At 39.4% G+C, this 24,241-nt stretch overlaps 1 protein-coding gene and 2 long non-coding RNA genes across 6 annotated transcripts; 1 reads left to right on the top strand and 2 right to left on the bottom strand.

The window, feature by feature from the left end:
- Positions 1-446: 446 nt before the first annotated feature.
- Positions 447-4,681, bottom strand: prl (prolactin). The gene is made up of 5 exons (XM_067616482.1): positions 4,585-4,681; positions 3,385-3,497; positions 2,707-2,814; positions 1,705-1,887; positions 447-1,611 (listed from the first exon to the last, which is right to left on the bottom strand). Exons 1-5 carry the CDS (start codon positions 4,625-4,627, stop codon positions 1,423-1,425), a joined length of 636 nt encoding a protein of 211 aa, XP_067472583.1. The 5' UTR covers positions 4,628-4,681; the 3' UTR covers positions 447-1,422.
- A 4,609-nt stretch (positions 4,682-9,290) lies between these two features.
- LOC137201426 (uncharacterized) lies at positions 9,291-22,188 on the top strand. Of its 4 annotated transcripts, none has more exons than XR_010932174.1 (4): positions 9,291-9,440; positions 11,985-12,130; positions 20,594-20,706; positions 21,827-22,188. It is a non-coding gene; the product is annotated as an uncharacterized lncRNA (long non-coding RNA). The 4 variants fall into 4 exon arrangements; XR_010932175.1 differs by lacking the exon at positions 9,291-9,440 and adding an exon at positions 11,490-11,504; XR_010932176.1 differs by lacking the exon at positions 9,291-9,440 and adding an exon at positions 11,655-11,669.
- Positions 17,559-18,380, bottom strand: LOC137201427 (uncharacterized). The gene is made up of 2 exons (XR_010932177.1): positions 18,131-18,380; positions 17,559-17,833 (listed from the first exon to the last, which is right to left on the bottom strand). It is a non-coding gene; the product is annotated as an uncharacterized lncRNA (long non-coding RNA).
- Positions 22,189-24,241: the final 2,053 nt, after the last annotated feature.

Raw genomic sequence — 24,241 nt, 5'->3', positions numbered from 1 at the left:
TGTTACTTTTAAATACTGAATACTTTCACCTCTTAAGACTTTTTAAATGAAACAATCTTAGAGGGATTTACTCGTTCATTGTTGTCATTTGTTAAAGTAATTCTTTCATGGTGTGACTCCACAGTAAAAGATAGAAAATCAGCTCATTCAGTGCAAAGATACATTCTAATGTTAAGCCAAAGTTAATATAAGGATCTCAGTGGTTTCAGACAAATCAAGTGAATATCTTTTTAGTACAAAATTCTTCCTTTGTGTTTTTAAATGTTTCCTTCCTGAGCCGCAGAGGAAAGGTACATCCTGTTAGTCGCATGTAAGTTTGTTGCTGAAACACAACACCGGCAATAAACTCACATACAACTACTAGGATGTTCAGTGTGACCAGGTCAGTTCTTGCTGGAAATCTGCTTAATTGCTTTACATGCATTAAAAAAAAACAGATACTAAGATTTTTACTGTGCAAGAGATGATTTTTATTGATATATTTTAAGGAAAACATTTCTGTTGATAGGCATTGAATTCAAAAATTGCTTATAAGAAAGTGTCATTAAATCTAAAGTGCAAATGCAGCAATTTGTCATTAGTCAAGCATTAGTTAGGCAGAGAAAATCCTTCTCCAGTGAAGCCCTGCATCCTTGTGCAAAGAATGACTTGAAGAGAAACTGTTGGCACGATAGGGATTTACAAAGTTTGCAGTTAAGTGATGACCAATATGTATAAAATCCAGCAGGATTTCAGGTGAAGTAAAATTGGCTTGTTTAAGATCTAATGATGTTCATACCCCAGCTGGATTCTCCAAGTCAAACTGTACACATTTGGAAACTTGGCTTTGAGAGGATTCTGCTTTAGTAGAAGGAAAAGATGAGGAGGAGTCACAGGAGAGATAGCACACTGATTTACCGCAGTTTGTGTCCACAAGACGGTCAGTTCATAATGCCAGACCAGCTGGAAACATCTGGGGAAGTGTGTATAGTATGAGCCATGCTCTGTCCTTCATCAAGAATGTGTGAGGAATGACCCAATAGCAAGACTCCCCTACTTCTACTTGAAATTTCTCAACCTGTTTCAATGTCTGACTTTTAAGTCAGTAAGAAAGAAATAAGAACTAAACCAAATTCCCCAAAAATGTAAAGAGAAATCTTTCATCAGTAAGGGTTAAAACCACCCTTTTTGATGTTTTTCACCTTATATTTTTGCACCTATCTGACTATCTGATTATAGTCAGTGTTTTGTTATTTCAGACAAAAGATGATTTCCTGTGTGTGGCTGTAACTCCTCCTTATGCTCACCTTCTGAAAGCTCATAATGCCTACTACTTAGCAATAAGAATACTAGCTGTAGATTCCTAGTACATGCTATTCTATACTAGGCAATATAAGCTTTGAGAAAAACCTCCCCTCAGAGTCAAGCTGGCTGCCTCGCTCTTTAGCACAGCTGGGGTTGCATCTTTGCTGCCCGGCAGCGTAGGACCTTCAGAAAGCTATCGATCTTGTGAGAGTCCCGGCGGAAGCAGGACAAAAGGAAATTGAAGTTGATCAATTTGGATATCTTGTCCTGGCCGATGTTGTTGCCTCTGTAGGGCAGTGATGAGATGGTCTGAGCCATTGGTTCCATCTGGGAGACAACAGAGGCAGGGAAAGTGATTTAATGAGTGAAACAGCAATACATTTTAAGTGTTTAAGTGTTTTTCATCCCACACTTGCACACCTTGCCAGATAGTATGTTCAGACCATCTCCCAGATTCTTGGAGTGCTCCTGCAGCTCCTGGATCTTGTTGGATATGCTGTTCTGGGCTGGGTGAGGCAGGCTGTTAGCAGAGGCCGATAGGACTACCAGTGGGTCTGCCCAGGCTTGGAGCAGGGAACGAGCCAATGACAGCAGGTTTGACTCCTGGAGGAGAAGTCAAAAGACAAGAGATGAAAATGGAAGAGAAAAAAGTGAGAAAAAGAAAGGGAACAGGAAGATCTCAGGAGTGTCAAGCTTTACAGAGGTGGTGTTTTAGCTTTTGGATTGGATTGCAATAGCCTGTGCAGATATTCCAGTTGGTGTGTCATCAACTTGTCTAAAGATGCTGCAATTCCAACTTTTTGCCAGCAGAGGTCAGTAAATCTCACTGATTTCTTAAAAAGTTAATATCACAATGAAATGAATGAAAAATAATCCATTTAGTACTTCGTCGTACGCAATTTTTTTCAAACCGTAGTCATCCATTTACCAATAAATGCAATTTCATTTTTGTAATATTATGATTGAATCAGGTAAATTACAAAAAGGTTGGAAAGTTGTAAAACATTAAAACATCCTTGCTTCAGTTGCCATGCAACGCAAGAATTTATAATCAGGACCTCTTAGAATTGCAATCCAAATGTTGCTTTCTAGAGAAATATGATTATGATTATTTTAATCTCCCTTTTAGCTCTTTAGTTTGTAGCCATAGAAATTTCAGTCAAGTTTCAACTGATATCATAATGATTAGATAATGTCAAACATTTGTATTTGTGGGGGGGAACTCCTCTTTTAGGGAGATAGAATAGTCAGGAACATTGCACTGATGAAACACTTGACTCCCACAGGATAGGAGAGCCAATATGACGCGTGACAGTGGCAGAGAACAGATAAAAGGGAGGTGAAAGTGGCAAATAGAAGATCGAAGAGGTAAAGGCGAGGACATCACATCAGAAAGATTTTTTGAAAGTGACAGTCACTTACTGACACTTGAAGAGCTTGCTCCTTGTCATTGGGTGTCTCTAGGGAGGAGGTGTGGCACATTGCAGGGCGGGGCATGATCACCCGGCCTATAGGAGGGAAATGAGAGTCCTAGGAGGGACAGAGGGTGATTATTACTGTACTGTACATTGACAATTAACTAAAGCATAACTGATGAATAAATAAATGTTTCCATATGATGGAAAGCATTACAGTTCTGCATGATGATGCATAAATAAATGGAAACCAATGGCTGAAAGTTGGAAATCATATAAAAGCTTAAAATCTTGCACAATCACTGGCATGGTCTTTTAAGGTAATGAACATTTAAGGGTTTAACAAAATCTTACATCTTAGAAGATTCACAGTAATTGCTTTTTTTTATTTGTTTGTTTGTTTCATGCAGTATTTTCTTCCAGCTATCCTGAAGACATGAGAAAACTAGAACCACAAGCAAGTGTAACTAGGTCTGTGCACTCCCATGCAGTTCTTGAAGACTTGGAGGCTCTCTGACCCAAGGTAGTCAGGAAGCCAGGAGCATCACTGAATAAAACAATGGTTTTATTCAGTGTTTTATTCAACAATAAAAACAATGGTTTGGGTAGGCTCAGATCCCATCGCACTGCCAAGATCAGTAAATATCAACTGAAGTATTAAAGCATTACACAAACAGATACTCACCAGCTCTTGGGTGAGTATTGTGCTGAGGGAGTGCAGTTTGTCAGAGTGCTGAGAGGCTCGATCCAGCAGGTCGCTGATGGGGATGGCACTGCATGCTGCCACCGTATACAACACTATGAAGAATGGAAAAGTTACAAAAAAGACAGAGTTTTTGTTTTTTTCAGTTCAGTCAATTTTATTTGTTGAGCTTAATGTCACATGGGCTTTACAACTCCACATCAGCAACACTCACCCAGTGAGAGCTGAACCACACCAATGAGCTGTTAGCTAGCTAGCTAAATTACAATTAACAATTAATAAATTACATTACAACAAGAAGTTGTATGATCAGATGCTAACATATACCGTAACAGTGAAATTGGTTTGCCTACCCTAATGAGCCGCTGTAATTGCAGTTGGATTTCCAACCTGATATCAATGCAGCATGATATTTCAGTATTTTTTATACCTTCCCTCAAGATATTGTATGTCTCCTGAATCCATCCTACACCTGCATGAATGAATAATGATTGAATGAATCTTGTCAGCTAAAAAAATAGAATTATTCCACTTTTGGTGAATAGTAAGTACGATACTTGAAAAGATTTTTGAGGCTGATACAGATATAAAAGAGTACAAAATGTCTGATATCAGTGTAAATAGTCATATTTTTCTTTCACATGACTACACACCATTAGAAAACATCTGTGATAAGGATTTCTTTAATTTGTTTTTTAAAGTACTGTAGTGAGTGGGACATTTTACAGTTGGAAAAATACAGTAAACATGTCTCTGGTGGACAAAATATGTAATGGAGACACTGTTTCTAAATCACCTCAAATCTATCTTTTGCATTTTTCTACTTTACTGTTAATCAGCCGATAGTGATATATCTGTGATGAGCTTATATCAGGTGATATTTCGGGTGATTTACCTGTCTTGCTCTAGTGAGTACATAATGCTTAAAATCTTAGATTTGAGCAGCAGAACAAATAAAATGTTGATTAACTACTTTTCATTACAGTCACAGGTGGTACAGAGATTTTGTGCCCCCAATTTTCCATAGAAATAATAATTATTAACTACCTTAAAATAGATACATTTCTCTATATGTAGTGTAATAGATGGTATTGTATAAATCAAACAATAAAAATGCAAATAATTTACCATTTTCAAATAATTTCACAGACAGATAAAATAGATAAGCCAAGCTCATCTCACCTGTCATGAAGAGTTTGCTGCCATTGGTTCCTCTGTGAGCCATTTTTCTTCTTTTGTCTCTTAGTTGTTTGTCTTCCTTTCTTTTACTTGTTGCTGTTTCTCTCTCTTGCTCCATCTTACCTCTGTTTTATAGTTCCTTTGCTTCAACAGATTGGTTATGCAGCAGTGGGCTGAGTGTGCGCTAATTGTTTGGAACTTGTTTTGTCCAGTTCATAATGAGAAACATAGTCAAGGGGATTTGAATGGATGCAACAGGGTGCAGTCAGGTGTGTGTGTGTGTGTGTGTGTGTGTGTGTGTGTGTGTGTGTGTGTGTGTGTGTGTGTGTGCGCGTGTGGAAAAAGTTCTTTGTTGATCGTAATTAGGTGGATGAATAAAAACAGTGATGTTCACGCAGTGTTTTGTAATACTCTGACACGTGTCTTAATTCATCACAACGTCATTTGACGGTTAAATTACTGGTGATCGTTTAAGTCGATTACTCAGCTGACCTTTTCTTACTGTAGTTGCAGTGCATGCTAATTACCTGCTTCATGCATTCTCAAACCGAAAGGTCAAAAGAGCTCAAGTGAAGATGAACGAGATGAAGAAAGAGACAAAATATGTTAATATGAATAGAAAATCTAAAATCCTGAGATATAGTTACCACAGATTGGCCTCAATTGTTGTTTCCAGTGCTCTCCCTTTATCTACATCCATATATCATATTTTACTTCAGTTTAATTGTGCCATGTTTAGTTTAGTTTTACATTTGTTTTAATAGCAGTTATGCACTTCATCATTGTTTTGAAAAGTGGTGCACAAAGATGATTATGAAATAGATAGATAGTAGATAGATAGTAGATTAGTAACACTGGTAGTAGGAGAAGCAGATGCTGTAGCAGTAATACCATTAGTGACCTATGTGACTGTTTTCTTCATATATGTTTCAAATTAAGTGTTTTTAAATGCTAAAATTCCATGATTTACTCTATCAATCAGTCTGTAAGTGTGTAAAAGAGATCAGTGATTTATTATTGGGGTTTTACAAAGCTGGGGCACTTACAAGCAACAAATTAAAAACAGAACTGTCAAAATCGAAGAAACAGAGGCAGAGATATCCTTACTTTTATTCCCTATTATCAGACAGGCTACAAAAACACTGGATCCTACGTTTCCCATTATGCAAGTTGGTAGCATCTTTCATCAGACTTCTCCTGCCTGATAAATACCCATGTCTTTCAGAGTTTCCGGGATGTTGGAAAAGCTCCCTACAGAACGACAGAAGACATTACACAACTGTTTTCACAGTTGTGTAATTTCAGAGCTGCATGTCATTTATTGTTATGTTTCAAGTTTCAAGATGTTTGTTGTCACTCCGATTATACAAGTACAATTGTGTGAAATACTTTGGTTGTGATGCTGCATTACAGTAAAAACAATAAATAAATATAAATATAAAAAGACATATAAAATATAATAACAACATATAAAAAGACATAAAATATATAAATATATATTTTCCAAAATATACATAAAAGGACAGAATCAGTTAATTTAAACCCTATAGGAAGTTATTATAAAGACGGCACAGCAAGTGTTAATGTGATTTTGTAGTTTCTCACATTAAAAGGGATTTCTTTTAATTGCTCCATGTTTCCATGTGTTGTGTCAGATCAAAAATAGCTATACAATTCTGATGCAAATACATTTACACTATGTGAAAACTAAATATATTTGCAACATCTTGCCTATTAGTTCTTCTGGTTAAACAAACAGTATAAAGGTCTGTAGGAGAGGTGACCGATAAGTTAATGGACAGAGGCAGTAACTCAATGGGGACATGTGGTGGACAGATGTGGAATGGCAGGTCCAACATGACAATGCAATCAGACTTACCAAGGAAATGGAGGAAGACGAGAAGGAAGAGGAGGATGGAGACGATCAAACCATGACAGAGAAAAGGCAGGCAGCTGGGACACTCTATTTGTACATCAACATGACATTGCACACAGACAGTCTGCATCTCTGGGCTGTGAGCAAGTTTTATAAAATATTAAACTTTCATGGTGCATATTTGGTTGTGTTGATCCTGGCAGAAATTTTAATGATTAAATTAATTTTTTGAATCATACTAAGTCTTTTAAACTCTGTTTTGCTCTGTGCTCAACAGGCCATCTAAACAAGAAACAATATTAACTTTGTCTTCCTGTTCAGTTAAATATGTCAATCATTAAAAATAATAAGACATGTTATCCTATGTACTTTCTCAAGTTACAGAAATGGTTCTGCTTCATCTTTTCCGTAGTTAAAGCAGCTATAATCGATATTTTTTTTATCATAACAATGTGTGATGTGAGAGGCATTGCTGATAGTGATGAACCTACACAGAGTTATTATGCTGTGTGGAAAGTGCCAAAATTAAGACTACTGAGGGGTGTTGTGCTGTAATATGCACTCCTGCCGTGAAATGCGGCCCCTCGCATTCGCTTTGATATTGCAACCAAAAGAAGGGGGAAAAACTATCTCATATTTATTATTTACAGTCTTTAGAAGAGTTTTAAAGAGTGTAAATAACTTATGGTCTTCTCAACACAAAATCCTTAAAACACATAATTCATAATGGATAATAATGAATGCAAACCAATGCCTTTCTTATTCTACAACACCACATTCTGTGGAATATACTCCAGCCATAATTACAAAATGAAATGGATTTTTTTTGGTGCAAGTTGAAAGTATTTCACATGGAGTTTCACACAGCTAAATAATCCTAGCTTTTCTTACCAACAATAAGTATGTGCTCTCAGTCGGGTTAGCCTGTATATAGGCTACTCACATAGGTCAAAAACAATAACCTTCTGATCCAGAATATCAGCTGTCCTGTAAATGTAACGTGTTCTACTGTGTCAAGTCATATAATCATATAACCTCTATGTTTCCCAGGAGGGGGTTGCATTTCACGGCAGGGCTGCATATTACAGCACAGCAAAACAGGGGACGGAGCCTAGAGGCACCTATATCTATGCTGAAGCTGGCAAGTGATTTAGTCATTGATAAGGCAGTTTTGGTAAACGAGAGGCCAGCGATGCCGGTCTCTCATTTACCACTGCCATAAATTATCACCTGAATCTGCATCTCCCCTCAGCTTTACAGAGTTATATAGCAAGTTTCAGTTTAGCTGTTTGGCTGCCCAGCTGCAACTTTACTGTTTGGGTTAACTCTCACCACTTTCATAGTGTCTTTTTTAGTGTCATTTTGGCAAAGACCAAATGGAAAACAGACAAAGTTAGTGACCAGCTGGTAAATACTTTGCAGCTAAAGAGACAGACTCCATAACTGCTGGATGTGTAAATAAGTAACTGTTTGCTAACAAGTTAGCCGTGTCAACTTGTTGTTTCCACAGCCCCCAAGTGGCCAAAAAATCACTTAATGCAAGTTTAAAGTGCCCTGTAGAGTGTTTGACCACTAAAAGTGCTAGGAAGTAATATTTTTATGGATGAGTCACCCTTTTGGTCAACTTGGTGTTGGTAATGTGATGGAAAAGACTCCACGTTAGCAAACATAAATGTAAACCTTACAGAATTGAAAATATTCAAAAAATTGTCTTCACAAATGTTTTATGAGGAAGGAAATGCATTTAATAAGTTTGTCATGCCTCAAAGATACACGCAGTATATTATTGGTGAGTAACAATAATGTAAAAATAACTTTATTTGTTCACAAGAAAACTCTTTTCGGTACCTTTAAGTTCATCACTTCTTTGTCCTTTACAGGAAACCTACTCAGAAAGTTACATATCCATTCTCCTTTCAAGGACACAGAAACTGTCGACACATTCTTTCACTGTGGAATAAACTGTGGGAGCCCTCTGCTTCACATGGACACTTTTTTGTTTAGGAGCACCAAAGTCACCCGCCCACCCCTGTATATCACCTATGACACTTTGCTTTAAACACCCGTCTGTGCTCTACTACCAGCCATGAGCCTCCTCCTTCTAATCTATCACACATCATGTATACATGTGCCAACATGCACATGCGCAGCAGGCCTCCCATGTGTGACCTACAGACTGACTTTGAATTCTCCTCTGATTCTATCACATGCAAGGTACCACCTCCAGTGATGGTAGTGTCTTGGGACACACACAAAAACATACAAACACACACACATTTTTTGTATTCAAGTAACCCAACTGCTGCAAGCGAATGTCCACTTGTTGACAGGAAAACAGTTGCATGGTGCTGGCTTTCTCTTACAAAGCAAAAATGAGGGTGTGTGTGTGTTTTTGGTGTTTGAACATGTATACAGTGTTACTTAGTCAGCATTGGGCCTGAGGGGCTTATGCATATCAGCAAAGAACATTCACATAATAGACAGAGATAAGAAGGAAATGAAGGCTGGAAGGCTCTAGAAAGGATTGTGAGCAACCAACATGAGGACCACAGGAGCCATATTTCACGGTTTTATGGGTTGAGATGTCAACCTTGCTGCAGTGCACTGCAGCCAGGCAGACATATATGTTACACATGTTGCCCCTCTTTAGCTCTATGTCAACCCTCATGGAATCTCAAACAGGAGTGTCTTCTTTTGTAGTCTGTCACCCTCCTGGCTTAAACTTCCTTGTGGTTCTTTCTTTTTTTTCTTTCTGTCTCCCCCCTCCCCCTCTCAGCCCTACCCCCCGGCACTATACATGCACACACACATGTATGCACGGCCATAAACCACAGCAACACACCCCCTTTCAGTGAGATCACATTCACTACAGAGCAGTTGCAGCACACTGAGCCCCCTTGGCATTTTCTGGTGACTCCTGCACACACTTAGATCCACTTTTGAGCTGTCTTACTCAGGACCAAGACGTCCCATCTGCAGATAGGTAGGAATAATGGCATTGTTTGATGAATTCAGTCTCATATGCTGGGTTTCTGCACAGGAAACCACTTGTGTTACTTAAAGTACATGGTGTTCCTTCTTGTGTCCTGGTGCACATGGACTCACAAAGAGGTGAGGAATGGGTTTCCCATTAAAGCACATTTCTATATGCTTCCCAGAGAAGCTCTTTGTTGTTTAAAAACTTTATTTCCATACAACCAGCATGATTTGAACACCATGTACTTTGAATAGAACAGTGATTCAAAATATATTACACACATAGCATTACTTTAACAGTTATTTTTCTATCTTATGTTGCCATTGAGTCATAATTTTTACTGTACATGATTTCTAGCTTTGTCTTGTGTCCTCTGCCAGAGAAATTTTGAATGACTAAGCATTATTTCTGCAAGAGAAGGTGAGAAGAAGAGGTTTTTCCACCCAGAGTTAATTGGTTGACATTTGATGCTAATGTAATTTAGACACTGCACACTTTTTTCTCTCTTTTTTGAATATGAATGAGCAGCTAGCACTATTTTAGGCAACAGCAGAGGCCATGCAATCAAAGTGGATCGTGGATTGTGTTAAAATTGTCTTTGGCAGGTAACACAAGCATTTTCACTGAGGACTGCATATACAATAATTCATAGTCTCGTGTACAACCTTTGCCAGGTAAATAGTAGGGGGAATGGCCACAAATCACAAAAAGCTGTTTGGTTGAGACACGCCAGGAAAAGTTAGTTAAATTACTTTAGTTTGTTTATTTTAAAAGGGATTTGTGTCTTTGGGAAGTGAATAAATGTGTTCATCATCAGAGATTTATTTCATAGTGCAAACACTGCAAAGGAGTTACCTGTTTTCACAGTTTGTGCAAAGAAATAGAGCAGCATACTGCAGCATTCAGACTGCTGGTGCAGTTTGTTGCATAATGTCTGCATGGTGATGGATGTAACATTACTCAAGTGTAAGTAATTTGTTGCAATAGTAATGGATAATCTACAGTCATATTTAGGTCCTAATTTTCACAGCATGCAGACTTTACTTTTATTTGTAGAACAAAACATATTTATGTATGAGGACAGTGGCATTATTTCTGCAAAATAAGGTGAGTAGAGGTTACTCCACAGAGCCAGCAATCAAAATCAAAATCCCAGGGATGCAAATGTTCTTCTGCCTCAACTTTTCCATGTTTTAATATACACTGTGGAGTTTTTGCACAGAAATCTAATAAAATGGAGCTGCATTCATTCCATGTGTGGTGCTCTTAGCATTGATGTTGCATTGAATATGAAGAGGCCATCAACAGTTTAATATGAATCATTTTCTTCCAAAGGTAGGAAATACTGAAAACTGTTCAGTTTGGTGGCCATCAATATTCCACACATGTTCTCAAATGGTGCATAAATGGGCCTCAAGATGAAAAATCTAGTGGGTACTGGGCTTCAGCAGAAAATAGCACAAAATCTTACCAAAAAAACTGAGCTAAAAATCACATTCCTGCAGCTGTTGGGCTCAAAACTCTTTGTGAGATGTCTTGTTGAGTCATCTTCTGTGACCTTGGAAAAACTTTGGGTTTGTTCAGACAAGGACATATGGCCGAATGTGGCCACTGCTCCCATGCTGCACAGTGTTGAATAAATGCAATATATAAGTATATTGTTTACTAATGATAAAAGTCAGTTTTGAAAGACAAATGTCCTTCCACTTTGTTTAGCCCAAAATCATGTTGCTTCTGTTGCTGACCCTTTGTTGCATTACATTTCCTGACCTTTGAAGCTAGCTGCCATGTGCTGAGAGGAAGACTGCAGTAGCATCAAGATGCTAAAACCTGATGCACAAAGCTGCCACTAGGTGGCACAACTCAATGGACAGATCATGTTGAAGGATTGGCTTCCACTACCATCATGTTCCACCCCCTGACACACACACACACACACACACACACACACACACACACACACACACACACACACACACACACACACACACACACTCACACACGGCACTTAATTGATTCCATCACATTGTGCATGGGCTTTGAAACGTATGACTCTGACTTCAAGCCAATGTGAGTCTTTCCCCCTCTACTGAAACATTTAGTATTTGATAAGCAGATATTCAGCCTGGCATTAATCACATGTCTCAATGACTTCAGTGTTAAGCTAATGTGTCTGTGCCTGAGTTGTACAGTTGGGAAGGAACCAAGAACCCCTCTTGGCATTGCAATAGCACTGTAAGCATCAAACCACTTAATGAATCTGACATCAAGGGAACCTCAACAGCTCCTACTTCCCCTCCTCTGTCCTTCCAACCTGCTATCTCTGGAATGTGTTTCCCAATCTTCTACCTCTGAACTTTAGTTTGGGTCACTACCCTTTCACCTTTGAGTCCCCCTCCCGCCCCCGACCTCTGTGTACACATGTGTGCTGCCCTGTCACATGTTTTATCTCCTCCCACCTCCTCCTGTGCGCCCTCCCCTTTCACCAACTCACTCTCATTTCCACTGTCTCTCTGTCTCTCTCTCTGTTGGTGGCGCTCGGATCCATAGGCGTTTGGAGGACAGGAACAGGACAGGACACGCACCCTCAACACACAGAGCACCACAGACATGTCGGACTCCGAGACCGCCGCTGCCCCCGCTGAGGCCCCCGTCCCCGCTGCTTGTGCCAGCATCAAGGCTGACCTGGACAAATGGTAGGTGATGGTGTGCATGTGCAAAGAGATGTGCAAAAGAAAAAGACTAAATGTGTTTCTTCTTCTTTTGCACAACCCTCAGTGAAGAACAGTCCTTCAGTCCTTCTGACAAGCTCTTGCAATCATTGGTCCACCTCTGAAGGTTTTGCAAGTTCTTCTCTGGCTTCAAGGCTTGCCTTCAAACATTCAAGCTTGTCTTCTGCTCTATATATTCAGAGATCATCTGAAGGTAGAGAGGCCCTAAGCAAAAACCAGATTATTTCAGTCGTCGATTTGCTTGAACGTTACCTAACAAGCTATGTAACAGCCAAAAAGAAAGGGAGCATCGCATTCAAGTTTGAAGCAGAAAATGCAAAAAATTCTGAGCTGATTTAACAATGCACAGGGCTAACAGGGAGGGGTTGGCGATTAAATTGGAGGACAGCAGCATCCTAAAATGCGCCATTCTAAAATGGAGTCTCTTCAGAGGACACTGTGGTTGGCGCTGAAAGCCACCAAGAGAGAATGAATTGGATCTGAATTCTCGCGTGCTGAAATGTAACTGAATTCGACATGTTAGCAGGGTGCAGGGGTAAAGGTTATGAAAACTTTGGGTACCCAATTTAGGGGAGAGTGATTTGGGGGTTAATGATATGTGGCAGCGGGGTGATGTTTGATGCTCGCCTGTACGCATGGATGGAGGCTGGGAATCTGCTTACGTCACTACCCTTCCCTACCCAGAAAACCTTGCGTTAGCTCGTTCTGTTCGTCACCGCTGTCACTTCTTGCATCTTGCTGTGTCAACGGTCAGAGACACCAGCACAGGGATATTTTTGGGTTTGGGTTTTTGTTGCACACATTCTCAGCAGACACAGAACAACATGGATGACCGCTCGGTGTGTGTGCAGCTCAGGGACATGACACTTTGCTGGACATCTCTACATACAGTTACCATCAACCCTCCACACCTCCTCTTGAGTCCATTTTGACAGATAGGGTTTTTTTTTGTAGATGGCAGCCAGGCTGGGGCTTTGAACTCTAATCAAATGGATTATCATGAGCAATTTGTTAGTATCTTTACAGTCTTGAATGCTTGGGGAATAGTTTGAGTTTCGTAATTTTTAATTTTTCTGTTCTTATTCATTATAATTGAGCAAGATAAACAATTTTTTTGATAGTAAAGGCTGTCCAGCCTATTCCAGCCAGGCTGTTAGGCCATGATAAAGTGGCGGCGAGTGTGTGAAGCTTTTAGATAAGACAGCAAGTTGAGGTGAAGGAGGGAGGGCTGGCAGGGCAGGGAAGGCGTGGGTGATTGGGTAATCTTGTGTAAAAAATTTACAAGTGGAACTTTGTTTTGAATCAACAGGCTTGATAGTTAGTTTTAGATAAGAATGTCTAAATGAATCTTTGACAGCTTTATGTTCAGGTTATATGAATAAAACTGATCCATCATTGATAAATAACTTTAGCTGCTCTTGATTTGAAGCTGCCACATTTTTCTTCTCAGTTCCAGTGGAGGCATGCTGAGCAGCGGTGCCATTTATTGCAGCTTGTAAAAGTGCAAGTTGGTCTATACTGGGAGCTCTGGTCAAGGTCGGGACTCTACAGGGTTTTTAAAATGACAGTATAATAGGTTTACGGTAATAGGGTGTTTGGTCACTCATGCAACATATCATAGTTTCAGGTGATTACCTTATTGTATGTGGGCTTTCTCACAAAGAGCTGGTGTCAGGAGAACCTGAACCTATGACCTTGAAAAGTGGAAATCCACGAGGCACCAGCACTTGCAAATGGGGCCGTACATGTTAAGCTGCAAGTGTTAATCTGAGGGCCACAGTGGTATACAATCACATACTTAACCTTGCTCATTTTGGATCCTTGTCCAACAGGCTCAGGATCAAACCTGAGCAAACTCACATCGTGGCCCATTGGACAAATTAAAATCAAGATAAAGACCCGCTAGTCAGACATTTGAACTCAGGAGTTATAACTCTGATTTCTATCATCTATCATTTGACCAAGCTGGCAATGGTTGTTTAAATGTTTTAACACAACTTTGGTCTAATTTGTCAGCTAGAAATACCTCAACTGTCAAACCAAGTCTCTGCTCATCTTTTGCAAGGTAACCATGTTCCAAAAAGTTTTGTTTTGTTTTGACCAGTGGTGAATTTAATATGCTGTCATTGACCTCTACTTTGGATACTGCCATCTTAAGTGCCATTCAAGTGAACGTCTTTAAAATCTGCTGGGGCAAGCTAACAATTCAACTTCGATTAAGAAGATGGGAGACATGTTGCCCTGAAGGCATGGTGATCATTATGAAAGTGCAACATCTGGATCCAGGTTTTGTAATTATTTATATAATTAGGTTTGCATGAGGGAAAGTGTGTTCAGATTCAGATACTCAGCTGCCCCTCTGACAATGCCTCCTGCTCTGCATGTGGCCAATGATGTGATGAATGCTTCTACATATTACCAGCTGCTAAACTGAAGCACCGAGGAACTGTTGTTTCAGAACACGCGGCCGGCCTGTCTGGTCTTTCCATTTTATTCCAACCGAGCCACACTCCAACGTAACTATAGATTTAACATGGCTGCCTATGTAATGTATACGAGAACCTCTGTGTATTTATAGTCAGCGGCTTTAAAAAGTCATGGATAGAAGTATGTATGACTGACAATGTATATGTAGGATACCATGACATGTTCCCTGCTATAGATCACGTTACTGCTTGACCTGACACTCGCTTCTTTTAAGGACAGCCAAATAAGCAGACAGCCTCACATTCAGAGTCATACAGAGGCGGCCATATTGGCTTTAGGCACCCATGTGGTGGTGATAAACGTCTCTTAATACTTGCCCAAAGTCAAATTTCGAGTTTTTCCAGTGGATTTAGGACAGTTTTTTATATATATGTATACATTTCAGGCTGGGAGGTTTTTTTTTCATTTTTAAAGATTTTATTTTATTGTGGAAGTTATGACCTTGTCAATGTCACACTCGCAAAGTCACACTAAAGTGAAGTATATGCAACAGGCTATAAGTATGTCTAACAGACAGTATTATATATTACATGTATTGCATTACATGTGCAATATTTTTACCTTTACGTCAGTCATTTGATTAATCCTATAATCCCAATAACTAAGGTTTTTGGCTACGTGTAGAGGTGAATAATTCTGCATCTCCAGCTGCTGGAAAAATGCTAGAGCAGTATTACTCAAATAGTCCAACAAATGCATTTGTTTCATTATCTGCTCTGCAAAAATGTCCTTAAAGTCAAATCTTACTTTCTTTAAACAAGTGAAAGAATGCAGTGCAGTCAGAATATTTTCATTTGTTTTTTTAAAGCGACTCAACTTGTTCCCAGTATTTTCTAGTTTCTAGTTTCATTTGTATTTACTCTAATGTGGTGACCAGCCTTACTTTTTCTAGTTTCTAGAAAATTCTTTCTTCTATTGAAAACAGGTTAAAACATTCTTGTTGTGCAGGCTGATTTTTTTTCTCAGTAGTTTTAAGAAAATATGATTTTTAGGACTCAATTAAAGACAGAAATGCTATTGCAGGATGATTTTTTTTTTTTGCAGTCAATAGTCAATCAGGATAATCAATACACAAACACACACACACACACACACACACACACACACACACACACACACACACACACACACAAATAGATCCATAGTGCCCATGCTGACTTTATGTGACTTAGTGAACCGTCAGTTCTTTGCTAATATTTACCATGTTCAAGCGCCTATAGCTAACATGTTAATTGGTGGTAAGCCTGTATACTTTGAGACTCCAGGCTCTTTCATGAGTTTAACATACATACACATACACACCCCTTTCCTTTTCCCTTCATAGACACACACACACATACACACACACTCCGTCTCTCTGTTACTGATTGCCTGTAGTTCTATGTGCAGACATGCATGTACTATACATTCTTGCTAGTGGGAACTGCGCTAGTTTCCATTGTGGAATTTGGTGACTCAGCAGAAGTCAGTAATCTGAGTGCTGTACTATAGTTGTGTCAGACTGGCACCAGTCCTCCTCAAACCCCCATATGCTGCACCATCTATCATGAATCCTAGTAGTCAACAGACATTATAGTTATAATTTCTTTGATCTTCTGCACTTCTGTGTCACTTGAAGAATCTTGTCAGATCTGTTGGAAGTTCCTTCAGTGTGGTTAACAAATATTGTTAACTGCAAGCTATTCTTGTAACTGCAAGAGTATCCAGTCCAACCAGAGGTACTGACATGAAACTTACATCATCTGTGTCTGATTTTGGGAAAAATAAACACCAGGTGATCTTCCAGAACACTTACAGCATTTCTGACCATCTGGATAACAAAATATTCTGTCTTCTGCATAATAAGTGAGATTTTTAACCAATTTCCAAAGTATCTCCACTTTTTCCAAATCCAAACAGACATGGTAACTGGAAATGACATGTCCATTTTATCATCTGCTATATTTGTCTATATTGATTTTACACTGTATTATTTTATATTTTCATACAAAGTAACATTAAAAAAATGTAATAAAATGAGTAATGACGCGTCATTTCAGCTACCTGGATAGGAAATATAGTGGCAACTTGGAAAATACCTTTTTTATTGTGTGGCAAATAGAATAGTTTTTCATCCAGATAGTTCAAAGTGTCCTTGAGGATTATGACAAACCTTCAGAACAACGGTAAGTGTTATATAACGTTTGGATTGACAGTTATATATCTTTCTAAAAAACTGTTCAAATGTAATGGTAATACATGAGAAGCACAAATGGGGCTAGGGTAGACCTTAGCAACCTTCCTGCTTCCTAAAGCAGTGGTTCCCAACCTGGGGTTAGGGATCCCCATAAGGAGTCACAAGTTAAATGTGAGTAGGCATGAGATCATTAACAGGCTGAGAAAGCAGAAGAAACTAAGCAAAAGAACATTTCTGCTTTCTGTTTTCAAACATTCATTTTTTTCTGAACAATGAGTTTTGGGTTTTCACGCCTTTTACAAATTATTCAAACTAAACTAGAAAAGAAAATCAGTCATTTGTGAATCGATCACAACTGCCAAAAAGATTGGGAACCACTGTTCTAAGAAGAGGAGACTTTACTGATTCTTGTGTACTTAGGGACCCTCAGCTCTCTTGTGGACCCTCAGCTCCTCATCCGATAATAACATGGCACATTCAGCCTTAATCACATGATTTTTTGACTAATGATTGCCTTCTACATCATCTTTTACTGCCGCACCTGCTCAGTGATCTATTATGCATGTTCGTCCCTGAGGACAGACTCCAGCCAACAGCCTAAATAATTCAACCCTCATTTCCTGATTGTGTCCAAGACAGGACGACATCACTCTCCACCCGGCCTGAGTGTTGATCAGTCAGAATTGAACATGCTGTGTCACTGCGTCAGGATGCAACTAGTGCACGATAGTCAATTTACAAATAACTTTATTAGCTTCATGTTTTTGCAACTATAAGTGTTCAGTCTGGATTTACCCAAACGTTCATGGCCTGAGTTGAGACTTGCCACAGGTTGCCATGACAACCCAGTTTTGCCCCATGACCCTGTAACATGACCTTGCTAAAGAGTCGTGCTTTCTCTCAGGAGATTGTGTGATGGCTATGCTGGTGGTGATGTCATCGGCTCCTCTCTCTCCTCTGCCTGCACATCTGATCGCCCTGCACTGATGCTCTCTGTAATCCCCCTGTGTGAACACAATACACATGTATGAGTACAAATTAGGGCTGTGTAGCTTTTAAAATGTGGAATTGGATTAATTTGTAGCAAAGCCTGAGGGTTAATGATATTCTCGTTAAAAGAAAGTCAGAATTTTAACAGAGGATGAAACAGAGCCGTGCTACTTTTTGAAAAATACAAATCCGAATAGAGCCCCCATTCACAGCCCTTATATGTCTCTTCAATTCTCACTTCCTCTATTTTTGTACATGACAATGCTGAGACAGGGCTTCTGTTTTCAGTGTTACATAATAAAAGATCTTACGGGTTTAGATGACATTGGAATGACAGTTTCCTTTGAGTCGATATGGTTCCTCCATCCACCTCAGTTGCAGTCAGCTGCTCTTGGGATTGAAAATGAGGAGTACATACATACGTGTGTGTGTTGTGGTGATCGAGTGGTGCTGTGGCAGAATTATCTGACTGCACACCCTCGGGGTTAGACTTTTTGCAGCACTGATATTGGGTCATCAGCACCCATTGACTCTGTCTTTGGCACACGCACACTCCGGATGCACGCTTGCAGTGACGCAAACGCAATGGCTCCCATTTCCTCGCTCACCCTCTGCCTCTATAGCACACTCACGAAGCAATACACCCTCTTCGCTCCGTCCCTCCTAGTAAAGCGCTGAGTGATAATCTGCAGCGGCCAGCTGTGTGTTACATCACAAACAGGCACCCAGCCACAATACAAAGAGATAAAGCTGCAGAGATGGCCCCGTGTAACTCAACCAGTAAATTGAAATGGTTGTGACACTGTATGTGATAGTGTTGGTTTCCACACTCTTTAGAATTAGAGAAAACGGAATAGACTTTATTCTATTCAAATGTGTGTTGGAGTGATCGAACAGGGCTGAAAATGAAACTGTAGTGTGATACTACAGGTCCCAGAACTCTGGGGGCAACAAATGCTTCTTGAGCATAAACTGTTACATCTGTTTATAGTGCAGCCAAACAAACTCATATTGTTTTTATTAAAGAAGTCAGTCAATAATCTGCCTTTTTCCATCATATTAGGAGCAACTGCAATCTGATTTCATGCTGCACACAGTGCGAGTAGTTTTCCACACAACAGAGGGCACATAAAAGGAGATAAGGAGTTTTATTACTCCCTGCAGTATTTAAGGCTGACTCGCTATCAAAAAATGCCAAAAATGTTTGATTTGATTCGACTATTCTAACTGACCTCAGTGACTAATGGCAGGTTTTCTGTGACTGCTTCACAATAAAAGCCACCCAGCTGAATGCATTTAACATAGCAAGTGTTCAGTTTGCATTAGCAGGAACTTAATACACCTCATGCGCTGATACACCTGTAGGACAATGAACAGTAAATAGGGAGGTCGATATCAATAATATTGCAAAATTACAAACAGCAACATACATACATGTATGTGCTATGAATCTCTTATGCATGTGAAGATGTGAGAATGGTGGACTCTAACGATCCACTAACGATCAAAACTACTGTCTACTACTACTAGAAAGATAATTACTGACCGTCAATCAACTGAGTGGCTATTACTGAAAATATGCCGATGGTATCAAATGGGGTTTGAGTTCATGAAAATCTACGGGGTTATAATTTAAAGGGATCATGCTAGTATTATTCTATATTTTTCTTAATGTCAACGAATCCTGTAAAAAGACCAAAAAGACCATATTACCAGCTTTTGTCCTTTAAGGCCTCTAGATATTGGATAAAAGTCAGGATGAATAATTACGAGACCTGCTCTTCGATGGAGGAAAAGCAGAACAGAGGGAAGTGTAGACACCATAAAGTGATGGGAGGAGCTAAAGGATGGCTTCACACTCACGTAACATGAAACCCCTCCTCCTGTGGGCTCACCCTTTTACCTCTGTGTTTTGTCATCTCTGCATTATCACGCAACCTCCCTTTCCGGTGTCCTACCAAACAGATGGGCTTTCTGTATTCCTCACTCCTCCCTCTGCCCCCTCTTTCTCTGTCTCTTTCCCTCCCTCCCTTCCTCCCTCCCTTCCTCCCCCCCTTTCGCTCCATCACCCTAATGCTCTGTGGCAGTGTCGGCTGCTGTGTTTGCTCCTGCATGGGAGCCTGAAATAATCTCTCAGCCTGCACTCACCCTTTCTGTCTCTTTCCCTTTCATTCCTTTTTGTTCATTTTTCTTTCTTTGTCAGCCAACACATCTCATTTGATTTTCATTAATCAGCTACAGAGTGAATTCCTAGAATCCATTTCAATGGATATGTTTGTTTTGTTGCTAAATAAAAAGTAGTTTTGATCAAACTTGGTGAAGGAGATCTTGCATTGAGGGAGGACACTTGTCACCTTGACAGTATTAGTCTTTAGTTCATATAATCCTCAAAAGCAGGAAAATCATTTTTAAGTGATCCTTTACATATCCCCTCATTTATTTATCTTCATCCATCCTCCTTCATCATGAGGGAGAAAGAGGAATCAGACTATGGTGATTCTGCTATTACTCTAATTTTGCCGTTTCTTCCATTATAATCTGTTAGCACATGAAACAAGCATCTGTTTTGTCAACAGAATTAGTTGTACTGGGACTTAGTCCAGTCCACTACTGCTGACAAAAGCCAGACTAAATCTCTCTCTCTCTCTGCCATTCCTCTCTCTGTTTTCTATTCCAAGCCACGTGCCATTTGTTTGAGAAGGTGACATTAACGTTTTTAAATCATAAGGTACTGCAATCGACTGTGATCTAATTGTCATTAAACTTTCTTCCAGTGTGGCAGAGAAGGGAGCCGAGGGATGCAAAGATCTGATGGAGGCCTTTGCTGCTTGTGTGAAGAGTGCGGCTGAGGGGACGTCATGAGGAGTCGCCCCCCACAACCTCAAATGTAAGCATGTTACATCATTTGCTGATTCATTCATGGTCAGCAGCGAGCGCGTTGAGTTGGGGTTTAATAAAATACTGTAGCATGAGGCCTCGTTTGAAGAAGAACATTCAGTCAACACTGATTGAAATTTTGACACATGTCACAGTTGGAAAAGAAAATGTGTCAATAATAAAATTAATGATGGCTGATTTCCATTTAGCTGCTTCAGTTTCAGGGTCCTGATGTTGTGCATGATGGTTCACTGTCACATTGTCATGACTACTATCACAAGTCAAAATGCTGCGAGAAGTTATATGTTTTTAAAGGGTTGGTACACTAAAATTACAAAAGATAAAAAATGATTTTCACCACTTCAGTGGTATCTCACCACACTGATAGTTTTGGTTTAAGTTGTCCAAGTTTTGATTCACTAGTGTTAGACAGTCGTTCCATTAAAAACAGTTCACAGAAATGTCTGTGGGTTATCGTGTCGACTGGATTCTCAAGTTATTTTCCAATTGTTTGAGAGCTTCCAATGAAATACCATTCACCTCAACTGTATTAGGGTGGAAGTAAAACCAAAACCAGAAATACAACACTGTTCTGCAAGACTAAATGAGTCCATTCAACCAAACAAGACCAAAGCCCAGTGATGCTTTTGGACTGCAACTTTGAACTAAGACTCCATTCATGTGACCTGTATCTGTCTGATTTGTAAGGAAAAACACATGTTAATGCAGGTGTAAATGCACTCAGAACACATTGTTATTAGAATGCGATCGGATTGTCCAGACCACGTCTGGAGGTGGACTGGCTTCTGCTGTGATCAGATCTCAGCCAACTTGAAAGATCATCCAACTCCACCTCTTCCTGCCTGCTTAAGCAAGTGCTGCAAAAGCTACAAGTAGTAGCGTAGCAAACAAATCTTCCCTCACAAAAAGTGATTTAAAAATGACTGATGCCCATCCACGGCCAGCCCGGCCTAGCTATTCATATATTGAGATCTGATCACAATATGAGCAGCACTGAGATAACAAAACAGTTATTAATAAAAAAGTGTAGCTGGAGCCTAAAAGCACATTTCCCCACACTCCTTTCCTTCTCACCTTCTCATATCTCACCTCTTTCTCCTCTTTTCTAGGTCCACTGCACTGAATCCTCCAAGTTCCCAGCATTCCCTTCTGCACAACAGCACTGGACTGAATGATGACAACGACAGTGATGATGAGGATGATCATGGTGTGACTAACATTGTGTTGATTCGGGCTGAGTTTGGGATCTGGCGGCAGTAACCAGTTTCCTCCCCTGTCCTCCCCCCTGTTTTAGCCTTATCTGGCGTCCCTCAGTCTTACCGCCATTCCCCTTCTCCCTCTATGGCTGACTTACAGTACATCGACTTGTAGACAATTCCGTAGAGCCGATGGGCTGTAATGTAAATTGTCGACTTGAGATGAATACTTATAAATGGAAATAAAAGTATAAAATAATTCGTATAAAAACAAATTGTGATTTTTTAAATTTTTTATGTTCTGCCTTATTTGTTTTGCTGTTTGGAGAAGTCACTTTCTTGTGTGTAGTTTGTATTTCTTAGATTTTTTTTGGGTGTATATATATTATTGTTCCCATGGCTGAAATGAAACAACATGACAGATGATTCATTAATTTTCTTTTAAACTCATATTCCTGTTCAAAATCACAAGTTGCATAAGTGGGTGAGACTTGTTAAGGCAAAGCATGAAAACCCAAACAGTAAATTATAAGAGTGGTTAGAAATTTTGGGAAATACACTTATCTCTCTCTTGCCAAGAGTTAGATTAGAAGAGTGATACCAATCTCATGTTGGTACAGTACATATGTAGCTGGAGCCAGCAACTGGTTAGCTTAGCTTAGCATAAAGACTGGAAACAGGGGGAAACAGCTAGCCTGGTTATGTACCCTCCTCATCCTCATCCTCCTCCTATCCATCAGTATTTGAGGGTGTAAAAAATCTGCTAAAAGATACACCAGACATTTTTTTTACATGAGCACATAACATTTTAAGAATTGTGACCAAGATATGTAGACCTACTGAGCAGAACACAGTTGGAAAATTGATATATAACAACATATTTCTAGTTTGATAGTAGAGAAACATGGGCATGGTGAAATATGTCTTATCTTGCACATTTTCAAAGAGTATGCAGTTGATGTGAATGTGGAGGTTTTTTTCTTGACATACAGTGGTATGATTGAGCTACCTGTATATATTTATTATCACACACAGATAGATATATATATCTGCAGGTTCAGTGAAAGTTGCAGAACATATTATTTTTGTCCAGTGTAATTATTTAATAGCCATACCATACTATTTAATTGGCGCTATTATGACTGTCACGGTAGGAAAAGAGAAGAGGATTGAGTTTTCAGGTATTGGATAAGTCATCTTAACATTCGTATCACAAGATCTTCCTCAGCAGTTGGAGTCGGAATGTTCAAGTGTTCAAATTTCCACTTTTCTGAGCACTTTAAAGACCTTTTGTCCATGTTGGCTTAAAAATTTAAATTTGAAAGTTCATTTTTTACCTTGGAAACTGTTACTTGACAAATCAATCTCATAACAAAATATGGTTAAAATATATATTTTACACAGGTTAAAATATGTTTTGGTGAGCAAACATGTTGCAAATCAGTCAGTAGTAAGTTGAGGAATGGAGTAAATTCCACAACATGCATCGACAGAAACTTTCTTGAGAGGTATTCAGCTAAGCACTGCCTAGAGAAACCATGTGAGAGGTGATGGGTCATGCACAGAGTGGTCAAGAGAGAAGTCTGTGGTCACGCACACACTCACAGACATACACTGACAAACAGATATCAGTACCATCAGCTGTCGGTTTTGCTCTTCTAATCCAGTCCCAGAGGGTAAATTCAAACTCTTTTTCTTGTCACACCCATACATTCCCAGATTAGCCTGTCGTCTGCTTTCACTCACAGCCTTGCTGTCAAGGTTTGGATGTAAAGCCAATATGAGCATGGTTGTAATAACATAAGACATAGAATAGAAAATAAAATGTATCTGTGCAGTGAGTGTTAACACTGATTCAAGACAATGCAGTACACTAATTATTTAGTCCTGTATTCTATTTCCAAGCTTAACCAAAGTAAAAATATATCTCCATATAAAAATAATTACAGTTTTAGTTATGATCTCTCTCATTTTTGAATACTGTAACCAAAAGTGAACACAAGAGGGAGCTGTACCTTCAGTACTTTCTGTGTATTAGGCCGTTTTGTTGTTACATTGTGACCTACACTACAACAACATGTGACCACATAGTGTCCCATAAGACAGTCAAGGTGTGCACATGTGATGTAACTCACAGCTTATGTGACCTGTGTAAACAGGTGTGCTGTGGTTCCAGGAATGTTCCACTGGTATCACTATGTGAAAGAACAAACACACACAAGCACACACACACACATGCATGTACGTATGTCCTGCTGGCGAGGTCTCTCCTTTGACTGACTTATTAAATGCTTAATTTTTAACCTTATCTTTACAGGACTCCTGTTG

The sequence above is a fragment of the Thunnus thynnus genome, chromosome 17 (genome assembly GCF_963924715.1).
Source record: "Thunnus thynnus chromosome 17, fThuThy2.1, whole genome shotgun sequence".
NCBI classification, from domain to species: Eukaryota; Metazoa; Chordata; class Actinopteri; order Scombriformes; family Scombridae; genus Thunnus; species Thunnus thynnus.
Note: the sequence above shows the minus strand (reverse complement) of the source record. Positions and strands in the feature narration are given on the sequence as shown.

Coding starts and splice junctions, on each gene's coding strand:
- prl (XM_067616482.1), bottom strand. CDS start 4,627: ATGGCTCACAGAGGAACCAATGGCAGCAAACTCTTCATGACAG. Junction 1,888..2,706: donor AGCAAGCTCTTCAAGTGTCA/GTAAGTGACTGT, acceptor CTTCTCCTCCAG/GAGTCAAACCTGCTGTCATT. Junction 1,612..1,704: donor TGAACATACTATCTGGCAAG/GTGTGCAAGTGT, acceptor GTTGTCTCCCAG/ATGGAACCAATGGCTCAGAC.